Below are 11,519 nucleotides of genomic sequence, written 5' to 3'. Positions count from 1 at the left end.
GGGGCTCTGCCGGAGGGAGTGGTCCGGGTTGTCCTGCAGATTCTCCCCAACTAGCGGCCCACAGTGAGTGCCCTTCTCTCGTCTAGAGAAGGGGCTCCTCTGCAGGGCTGGGGGCACGGCCTGAGGCGATGCGGGCGGCTCCGGCGGATCGCGCTGTGAGGCAGCCCCGGGGCGCCTTGCCTGGGCCCGGCCCTCGGCCTCTGTTGATGCGGTAGCACGGATCGGGAGCGTAGACAGACAACGCCGAGGGGATTCAGTCAGCGCAGCAGCGATCTAATCCATTATTTTTTAAAACCAAAGAAGATTTTAACAACACAATGATAATAGCAGTGCATTAGTCCTGGCTGCAACTATTCACCTGTGGTCCTTAAAAACTGTAGAAAAGAAGGGTCGCTGTTCATTACAGGTGGGGCACCGCAGGAAGGTTAGGTTGGTGTATTAGTCAGAAATTTAACATATGTCTTGGTGTAAGTGAATAAGAAATTATTTTTGCAATGGCATTGTCGGTGGACATGAACAAAACTGCATGTACCATGATCAGGGAAAAGGGCAATGCCGTATTCAAGATACAAAAGAGAAAGTGAGAGCCAGGGAGAAAGGACTGGATAGGAAATGCTGTATATGCAGAGTGTTCAGCAAAAGGAATCAGCCAGGTACAAATGCAGGCTGAAGGAGATGCCTGCCAAAAGCTCTGTGTTGAAAACAATGTCTAGATTATTGAGCCAAGCTGCAAACAAGATGGCAATGTTGTCTGTAGTAGCATTAAAACGTACCAAAAGTCCTGAATTTTCATAAATGATATGTGTTTTATGGCAGTTTAACCAACTGTCTCAGATTTTATATTCTCATATCTTACAAAGATTAAGAGTTTGTTCACATTCATAAAGGCCAGGAAAATTGTGTTCACAGGTGTGGGTTTGTGTTTTTGGTTTTGGTGGTTTTTTTTTGTTTTTGTTTTTTGTGTTTTTTGTTGTTGTTTTTGTTTGTGGTTTTTCCGTTTGTTTTGTTTGTTTGTTTGTTTTTAAGTATAGTAACTTGAAGAGAGAAAAAAAAAAAGAGAGAAAGGGAGAAGGGAGGCTGTTGGAATTGTTCCCTTCCAAGATTTAAGGTCTTTGATTCCTCAGTATCTGATTGAAGTAGATGGTGTGTTAAAATAAAAGAAACATTGCCAAAAGAAGTGGAATGTTTACCTTCTTGATGCACCTAGGACATAAGTGAATAGAAATTATATTAATCCACTGCTACTATTTCTATATGACTCTACCATCAAAAGTCTTCCAGATTTTTTAAATATCTGTTAACAGTACCCCTCCAGTGGTTAAATGCATATATAATTTTCCTTCCTTCTTTATGAAAGAGTTCTGGTGATGCTCCATTACCATCCAGGTAGAATGAGAAAACTGGTTAAATTTTTTTTCTAAAAATTTGTGGAGACAGTAGAGAAAATGGCAGGCTGCTCCCAGATCACACCTGGGAGAATCAAAGTTAACATCTGTCAAGTTTGCTTAGCAGTTGTCTATGTTAATAAAAAGAAAATGAGAAAGCAGAGATAAACCCAAGGTACAAAAATAGCCCACCCATATAACCAGTGCAGTGTAGGTGGTTTGTTTGGTAACTTTTCTGTGAATTTTCTGCTCATCACTCCTCCAGTATTATTTTCCCCCCTTACTAGTGCACCTTCCTTACTTCCCTTCTTTCTTCTAATAGTTGCCAACTGCTCACTTTATAAACAGAAATTAAGCTGACAGAGTTTTTAAACTGGTCTTGCAGCAAAGCAAGAAAAAACTCGTTAATTCAACTGAGATTGCATGTGCACGCATCTGGATAAGCTTTTGTTTCTTACACAACCTATGCTACCGTATCTGACTGCAAATGTGAAGATATGGCAGAGTACTGATATTGTTTTAAGTATAATATATTGTCTACCTCGTGGCCAAGCCTGGTTTCATTATCTATTCCAAAGGAACAAAAAAAGTGATACCCTACATTTGGGAAGTTGCTGAACCTATGACGAATCACGAATATACTCTGTTCTCACGCTGGGTAAATACTAGGAATGGGGCTTAGACTGGGTGCTTTTCTCATGGCATACTATCTTAGCACTACTGTTTTGTCTGCTTTTCCTGACAGAGATAAATGGTGGCGGAGAGCTGTGTGGACGCAAGCTACAGGGAGGGAATGTTTCAGTGCCCATGTGTCTATAGTGCTGATAAGTAAGGAGGTTACAGTGATTTGGTGGGGTTTCCCTTTTTTATTTTTTTTCCATTTAGGTAAAACACAAATCCTCTGAGCTCAGACACAAAGGGGAGGATGTCCTGCTTCATGATGGGCCTCTGCTTACATTGTGTGGAAGTACGCAAGCCACGCTGCCTAATGAGGCAAAGAGAAGGAAGAAGGAATGAAGGTGGGGGAAAATTAGAGTCCTGTGAGCTTCCTTGTTTCCTTCCAGCCCTCAGAAAGTGCATTTGTTTATTTTGAATTGTGATCCATGAGACTGGAGTTATGCTGTCCGTAATCGCTTTTGCTTGCTAGAACAGTCATTCTGTCAGGATTCAGGCGAGCATAAATTCAGAAAAGAAAGTTTCGATTCTGTTTCTGACATGGACTTTGGGCCAAATATCAAATCTGGAGGGAGAGAAGTCAGCTGTGTTTGTAGATACAAAGATCAGATGTAAAGCGTCAAGTGTTCAGAGTAACAACTAAGATATTAGGTACTCAGGGATTTGTTACTACACATTATTTACTCAACTATAGCACAAAGATACTCTGGCATAACTTCAAATGGCCATATGAATACTGGAGTCTCATGGCGTGAACCCACAAAAGCAGTTATTAATGGACGATTTATTTTTAGATTTGGTATAGTAATAACTCTCAAGTAGATTTTTGTTTGTTTCTTTGTTTTTAAAAGAAAAGGTCACATTTAACTGGAAAGGAAACCAAATCTCTCCATTATCCAGTTAGGACTCTCTAGCCTTCTGGGAAGTGCTCACGTTAACACATTTTAGTCAACATGGGCATATTTTATCAAAACTTGTGGAGAATGCTGACTCAGGGTAAGGCAAAAACCACAAGGCATTGAACTAATTGTGCAATACTTTATGTGGAAAAATTACTTACTGATTCCTATGTTAGCTGCCAGTGTTTTGAAACATGGTGTTTGAGTATCTGCATTGTATACTTATCCTCAAGATAAAAATGTTAATCTTATATTTATAATTTGTAATGTCCACATTTTAGATATTTGTATTCAGATTTATGTATTATATTCAATTCCTCTTCTCCCTTTTTATGCAATATTATCTCTTTCAACAAGGGATGATTCTCATACATACTTCTAGATTCCTTCATGTTTAAAATGTCATTCACCACCTCACGGCATTCATTTCTGCTGTGAACTTTTTCTGAGAGATGCTGAGTAGTGCCTGTGTAGCTGGAAGACTCTGCAACTCTGCAATTTCTAACACAGTGAGCTGTTTGAGCTGACTGAAATGCAAGCCTCGAACAGTGAAAATGGCTCTAAGTCCATAAATTTGGGAGCATTTATGCAGCTTTATTAATCTGAGCATTTCCAAGCAACGTAGACTACAGCATATTTGATTGTCTCAAAATAGAGGAGGTTAACATCAAGTTTATCCCAGAGTGTTTTGACATAATCCCAGGGCAATGGCTTTTGGTGGAAACTCTGTTGATGAAAACTAGCCACAAAAATCCATTTTTGTAGGCTGAATGGTCAGTTTTTTATCACGAGTACATTTATGTTTGGAAGCCAAAGATGTTTCCTTGCACACAGGTAGAGCGTGGCCTCCTTCTGCAGAATCTCGGGGAGAGTCTGGCAGAGACCCAGAGATCCTTGGACACATACTTCCTCATAGGGTTCAGTACTCCAGGATTTCTAGAAGGAGTGCAGTTTAGAGCACCAGAAGCTAGAGGGGCCTCTGGAGGACTTTTGTTGTGCCCCAGTTTTTTATTTTTGTTAAAGACCACCTATACATTTTTCTAGCTGCCAGACTAATAATGCAGCTGGGTTGAAAAAGTTTCAATTTAATTTCTACATAGTTGCAATGTCACATACTTTGGAGGTGAGCAAATGGACAGGTACAGAGAATTGAGTATACAAACATACCCCAGAATGGATCTTTGTCTGTTACAGGACATTAACCATACTAATCCACAGAAGGATACTTGAAAGTCCTATTTGTTTAAGTTAACACCAAAATGTGCTTTTGCCAAGCGTTTACAGCCAATGGAGATTCAGTTCCTTGCGTGTTCAGTGCCATGTACAGGGGCAGTTCAGAGTTTGCCAGTGTACAGGAGGCTCACAGCGTTGCAGAGGGTTTATTCACTTAGGTAGAAGATGTCAGAACAGACTCAAATTACAAGTTTTTCTATGCTGCCTTGCATAACATGGTTAAGATAAAAACAGTGATAATTTAAATAAATCAGATGTTTTTGCTGAAGATTATACTGTCATTTTCTCCAATTATTCTTGACATTTCACCCATTCGTATTGTGATCTGAGTTAATAACGGAAGAAAAACCGGCTCTTGTTGCCTTGTTTATTCTTTGTTCTCAAGGAGATAAGCTGTTGATAAAGATAAGTTATTTGTTATTTAAATCACTTTTACTGAAGTTGTTTGTTTCCTTGTTTGAGTTTCTAAAAATATTGCAACAATTGTGATGCATCTTTGAGACATCTATTCAATTCACTACGATTTGTACTGGAATTCATTCCTAAGTGGGCACAGGTGTTGATAGCTATAATGTACTAGAATGAGTCAAAACCAATAAATGCTCAATAAAGGAAAGATGAAAGAAAATGCACTGAAAACAGCTCTTTTAAGATGTGATAAATTGGCACTTTGGTTCACTACTTAATGAGGTATATAGCACTGAAGATGTATCTGGAGCAGCCACTTATTTTAAACCAGCTGAACATCACAGTATCACAGTATCACAGTATGTTTGGGATTGGAAGGGACCTCAAAAGATCATCTAGTCCAATCCCCCTGCTGGAGCAGGAACGCCTAGGTGAGGTCGCACAGGAATGTGTCCAGGCGGGCTTCGAATGTCTCCAGGGAAGGAGACTCCACAACCTCCCTGGGCAGCCTGTTCCAGTGCTCTGTCACCCTCACTGAGAAGAAGTTCTTTCTCAAATTTAAGTGGAACCTCTTGTGTTCCAGCTTGATCCCATTGCCCCTTGTCCTATCATTGTTTGCCACTGAGAAGAGCCTGACTCCATCCTCGTGGCACTCACCCTTTATATATTTATAAACATTAATAAGGTCACCCCTCAGTCTCCTCTTCTCCAAATCAAAGAGCCCCAGCTCCCTCAGCCTTTCTTCATAAGGGAGATGCTCCACTCCCTTAATCATCTTTGTTGCCCTACGCTGGACCCTCTCCAGCAGTTCCCTGTCCTTCTTGAACTGAGGGGCCCAGAACTGGACACAATATATTAGAATCATGTTAGAATCACTGTTAATATTTTCAGGATCATAAACATTATTTTTAAAATTAGCAATACTATCCAGGATATAATAAACTTTTGTTTGCAAACTGTTCTATAGTGCCCTGATACAACATTTTGCTATTCTTTTATTAAAAAAAAGTTGATTAATAGTCTGTGAAAATTACTTGCTTGCTTTCTCATGTTGCATGGAAATTTAATGCTAGAGTAAGTAATGAGAATTCTGATGTTGCAAAATGAACAAATCAGTTAAAGCATTTCCTTTGTGTTCTTACCATGAACAGACATTTTGTTATCTATTTCTTGCACAATGCACTTGGCAGACAGCACCTGACCTTTCGTTGCATTTCTGACGGGAACAGACACCCAACCAGTGAACAGGCAAGTGTTCCAGTTGGCGATTCCCCGGTGCCAATGCCTTTCCCTTGGAGTGGAGGCTTTTTGCATTGTGACTTTCTACGAAAAGAGCATCACGGTCACCATGGAGGTGTTTGGATAAGACAGTTGGGTACCTACTGAATGAGGCAGGGGGTCGGCATTCTCCCGAGTAGCTCTCCAGAGCCCCACGTCAACCTATACTTGCCAAGGACAAGGGTTACGGTGTGCTAGGCACACACTGGCTGTACAGGATCAAATCAGCCTCTACATTTTGTGTTGTCTTCAGGGACATCTCATGTTGTACCAGGAGAGGTTTAGATTAGATACTAAGAAAATTTCTTCATGGAAAGGGTTGTCAGGCACTGGAACAGGCTGCCCAGGGAAGTGGTGGAGTCACCATCCCTGGAGGTGTTTAAAAGATGCATAGATGATGTTCTTAGGGACATGGTTTAGTGATAAACTTGGCAGTGTTAGTTTAATGTTTGGACTTGATGATCTTAAAGGTCTTTTCCAACCAAAGTGATTCTATGATTCTGCTTTTATGTTAATGTATCTTACTGTTGTGTTTTATGTTCATAAGTATTTGTCCTTAATTTACGGTCTATACTTTTAAAGACAACACCACAAGCTATAAATCATCAAGAAGTGCAAATTCAGTTGCCAAAACTCAGTGACCACCAAGCTGGCCTGAGAGCTGCTGCATCAGCTCCACCTATGATGCAGCATGATACAAACCACAGATGATGAGTTGTTAGAAAGTTCGAGTGGGTGGCTGGGGCAGTAAGGTACCACAAATGGCACCAGCCTGGCACTTGGTGGGTCTGTAAAGTTTGATTTGTGCCGAGTGGCTGTGCGGAGAGAGCGGCCCTGAGGCGTGTGCTGGAGGCTCTGCTTCCTCTGCTCGCTGCCCTCCTGCTAACCCACTGCCTGCGGCTTGGCCTGAGGGGCAAACGGAGGGAGAGGAGCCATGGCCCCCGGCTGGCACGACTCGCCCAGTACAGGCCGAACCCCGGCTCCTCCGAAGGGGCGCGGCCGTCGCCCCGCGGGGCGGCCGGACTCCATTTCCCAGCGCGCCCCGCGCCCCCTCCGCAGAGGCCGGGCCGGGAAGATGGCGGCGCCCGTGTCGCCCTTGGTTACTGCGCGCTGTCTGCTGTGGGCTTCGGTGCGGCGGGGCGCTCGCTTGCTACCGATGCGGGCCGCCGCCCTGCGGAGAGGTCAGTGCCGCCGCGGGAGGGGGCTCGCCGGCCCCGCAGCCTGCCCTGCCCGCCACCGGGCGAAGGGAAGGAGAGCGGCAGGTTGCTGGGGCACGGCGCAGGGAGGGAGGGAGGGAGGCAGGCAGGCAGGCAGGCAGGCAGGCAGGCAGGGCAGTGCAGTGTGGAGCGGCCGGGGGGGTCCGGTGAGCCCCCTCCCGCGGCGGGTCTCCCCTCAGGCGGAGGTGGGGCCGGGCCGAGGAAGGGGGCTTGCCAGGGCCGGCCGGGCGAAGCAGGCGGCAGTCGCCGGGACGCGCGGCGGCCCCGCCGTCCTGGCGTGCCCTGCCCGTGTCCTCATGTTCCCCCGCTCGAGCAGGCCGGGGGCGGCCTGTCCGCCTGGACCGGCCCCGCGGCCCCGGGCGGTGCGACCGGGGGCTGGGAGTCGGCTCCCGGCTCCCCCAGAGCGGCGTGGGGGTCCGTGGACGGCCCCGGGGCTTCCCGAGGTAACGATACCGCTTTCCCCCGATTAACAGAGGTTCCGTGAGCCGTGTCGGGAGCTCGCCGGGCGGTGAGTGCGCTGGATCCTGCCAGAGCTTTCACTGTGCTCGGGGAGTTTTTCCTGTAAGCCTTCTCCGTTGTACAGAGCTGAGCTCTGTCTGGCAGCCTTACTTAAAAAGTCACTGTAATACACATATTTGTGGGACGCTAGGTTTTAGTAACTTGAGACCTAGGTTAGAAGCAGAACTCTTTTTTTTTGTTAGTGAGTGTTACTCATCTGCTACCAGTCTGACAAAAGCGTGAGGCTTCAGTTGATGTCGGGTGAGTCCCAAAGGTCTGAAAGTTAGTCATCGGATCTAGGATTGGTAAATGTTCACATACACACACTGTATTTTGATTCTGCAATGTTTAGACTTCCTAAAGAAAAACAGACAAGCACTACCCTTAGTACTACTGTTGTGTGTTTTTATTAGATGTTTGTTTTTATTTGTTTTTATTAGATGTTTGTTGCTTTTTATAACCACCAGATTACCATTTTAAAAATGTTGTTGGAGTAGATCCTGTGGCTTTAGGCATAGTTCTTTAGCTTCCTCGTCAAGGGGAAGGTAGTCCTTACATATGTTATTTGAAGAGATCTGCAGGGATGGGCAACCATCACTGAATTAACTTATAATTTTGTTTTTGTGACCACTGGTGTATAGGGTTTTTTTGTTTTGTTTTGTGTGATTTGCTTTCCACACTTTTGTACCTTCTTCTTAATGAAAAAAATTGTACAAGTAGTATTTGTGCAAAGTTGTAATTTCACTGATAAACTTTTCCCTCTTTCTGTACTTTAATCTGTAGGTCAGATTGTTAAATGGGGTGTGCATGGAAATAGTATAAGTAATCTTATTTCAGAATAATGTCACAGGTTTGTATGCAAAAAAAAAACCAGAATTGTAGTTCTACCTCATATGCTTCTCTAGAAGCATATACTGCAAATACTGCTTCGTATACTGCCCAAATGAATGGACTACAAGAAGGCTAAACAGGGGTTCAGTGATTCATCCAAGGTCATATAATGAGACAAAGATGGGAGGACAGTCCAAGTCCTTGTATCTTTGCTGTAAGTTGCCTCTGCTCATTTCAGTAGGTGTAGGTGTTTGTTTGCTTGTTTGTTTTTGTTTCATATGATATTGGCCTGACATGTTCAATTTGTGCAGGTATCTTAGCCTCTTCTCCCCTTCCTCCCCCAGTATGGTTGGTCAGACTTTGCTTTTCTAAGCATTCTATTAATCATTGGAAAGTAAATGATTTTTTCAGTTGGTCTCCTCTCCCATTATTCTCATTAAGTATTGTGAAATATTTTGAAAGGAGCAATTGTATGGCGTTACAGGACTATAAATGTATTTTATGCTTTATAAATGACACATGATCTCTTTCCTGAGAAGCTTACATGCCAAGTCTTCATTCTTTTGCAGGTTTACTTGTGCTTTAACTGCAGTGCATGTGCTTAACTCATTGAAATTCTTGTACACTACGGGGCTGTTCACCTGTTTTAGACTGATTCTGCAAAACTTGCACATATATTTAATAAAATATGAGATGATGATGATTATTATTATTATTTACAAGTACTAACATGCAAAAAAAAAAAAATTCTGATCTTCACTCCCATTTTCCTGCAGGAAAATAACCTTTGGGGCTACAAGACTCCACCATTGACCTTCCCCATCATTGTGATGTAATCTAAGAAGGAAAGATTTTGCAGCAGTTATGCTATCAGCTTAATGAATGAGTTTAGTGAGGTCTCTGATACCACCATCTGCCTGTTCATAGAAATGCCCCCTAACTTCCAAGTTGTTTCAACTTTGTTTCCAGAATTAATAATACACATTTTCATGTGTACTGTATGTGAGTGACCCTCTAGTGAGGTGAATATTGTGATCTGAAGCATGACTTACCTTTTGCAATAAAAGGAGTTAATTTCCATTTGTTTGATCTTTGCGTCTTTAGCTGGATATTATCTCTCTGTCATGGTTTTTCTTTTTTTCTTTTTCATCTTATTAAAAGTCTACCATTCTAATCATATGCTTAAAAGATGTTTAGATTGAGGGCTGTAAGAGATCTTGAAGACCAAGTTTGAATTAATCTGTGGATGTACAACACTTGTTCTCTCCCAGAGGTGAATAATCATCTTAAATTCATATGAAGTCTTTTTGCATTCCTTGAAAACTCACAGATTAATAAATTCAAATATGTCAGTTTCTGCAGTCATGGAAAGATAGCAAAGACAAAATTCATGTCAGGGAAGCCTAGGCCCTGAAATATGGGGAAGACAAGGACCTGACAGGCTTTTTGTAATCAGAATTATCTTCTGACAGATTTTGGACATCACAGTTCAAAACCTTACACAACGAAATCCAACTACCAGGTAAAAGCAAGGATTACCAGGGTGAGTTGTGTTTATCTCGGTTACCCTTCTGTGCTCTCAGCCTCGTGGCTGCTGTTGAGATCAGTTTTTGATATGCCTCAACTTAGCTTCCATTTCAGATTGTCTTCTTACAGAAATAACTCTAGTGCCTGCCTCAGCTGTGACTGTTGCTTTCATGAGCGGTGTCATTGAAACTTGCATGCCTTTCTCCTGTGTCATCTCAGACATCAGTTCTAAGTGGCAGTGGGAAAACTCAACAACACACTGATGAATTTTTCTATTTGCTGCTCTTTTCCAGAGCAGAAGGTCTCTGAAGAATGGATTGTCTTTTTATATTTTTATGTAGGCACTTGTATTTGCAGTGGAAAGTTAATGCCAGTTTACTGAAGATGTCTTAAGTTCCCCGCTTCAAAAGCAATTTTTTAGAATTTCAGATTGACATTTTCATTAGGCATTTCTACATTGATAAGTGTGGTGGGTTTTTTTGTTAATTTGGTTGGGGGTTTTTTTTGTTTGTTTGCTTTTTTTTGTTTGTTTTTTGTCCTTTGTTGCTTCAGTGGGTTTGTCCCCTCATGTTTCTCCAAGGCAGGACTTTTTTCTGTCTATCACAGTGCAGCTTGGTCTGTGATCCTTGGATAGGCAAGCAGAAAGGCAAACACAAGCAACTAATTTTATGGCTTGAGATAAAGTGAGATACATGTATGTTCTAGGAACAGGAATTTAATAAAAAGTTGCAACCCGGTGGCAACTCTTAAAGAAGCGGTGAATGTCAAGCTAAATGTGGTAATATCCAAAACTGTCCTGCACCATGGAGGTGGGAAAGATAGGTTATGGATAAACGCATGTCTGCAGTTTTGCACTGTTATGTTTAAAACTGGGAGAACAACTAATTGATACTGTGCTTTTTTATACTTGTATCTAGAACACTACATAGAGATAGAAGGGAGCTTATAAAAATCGAGTAACAGTTTATGTAATACGAAGATCAGATAATGAGACAGGAAGAGATAAATGAAAACCCATATTTTGCAATATGGAGGAAAAGGCTGTAGGACTACAATGAATGTGCTGAGTCATAGGAGATTCCTATTCTAACAGTAGTTTCTTGATGTAAAATTATGGAAAGCAATTGCCTGGTATTCCTCTGCTATGCATTAACATGTCTAAAGTTTGTTGTGGTTTTTTTTTTTTTTTATCAGTTTAAGAACAGATTGCTATAGAAGCATAGTTGTTCAAATGATTTTGCAATCTTGGCCATAAAGTATGGATTAGAATGGAAAACACACTTCTTTTTTTCCTGTTTCTTAGAACAGTTTATCACTTGAAAAGCTGTCTTCTGGTGACTTACCTCTAAAACCCATACACCCTTTTTAAAGAGCATATGCCATTATTTTGCAGCTGCAAGTTTGAGTTTATCACCAGTTACTGTCTCCTGGTAGGGTATGATAGTGTACCCCCAGCATATTTAAATCCCGGTGTTCAATATTATTTTAGGAGAACGGTGAGTAATTTGTCCCGTGGCACCCTCTGTCATCACTCTTCATCTTCGTTATCTGTTAATGACGAAGTATTT

General features: G+C 42.2%; 1 protein-coding gene across 3 annotated transcripts in view; it reads left to right on the top strand.

The window, feature by feature from the left end:
- Positions 1-6,939: 6,939 nt before the first annotated feature.
- The window catches only part of AFG1L (AFG1 like ATPase), a 68,892-nt gene continuing 64,312 nt past the window's right edge, over positions 6,940-11,519 (top strand). For all 3 annotated transcript variants that reach the window (XM_071806662.1, XM_071806663.1, XM_065835876.2), the window contains exon 1: positions 6,940-7,059. In XM_071806662.1, the coding sequence (XP_071662763.1) occupies positions 6,954-7,059 (106 nt within the window). In that variant the 5' untranslated portion in view covers positions 6,940-6,953. The remainder of the gene's footprint in view (positions 7,060-11,519) is intronic.

This window comes from Patagioenas fasciata, chromosome 3 (genome assembly GCF_037038585.1).
Source record: "Patagioenas fasciata isolate bPatFas1 chromosome 3, bPatFas1.hap1, whole genome shotgun sequence".
In the NCBI taxonomy this organism is placed as follows: domain Eukaryota; kingdom Metazoa; phylum Chordata; class Aves; order Columbiformes; family Columbidae; genus Patagioenas; species Patagioenas fasciata.
The sequence above is the reverse complement of the archived record's forward strand: the minus strand, read 5'-3'. Positions and strand labels throughout refer to the sequence as shown.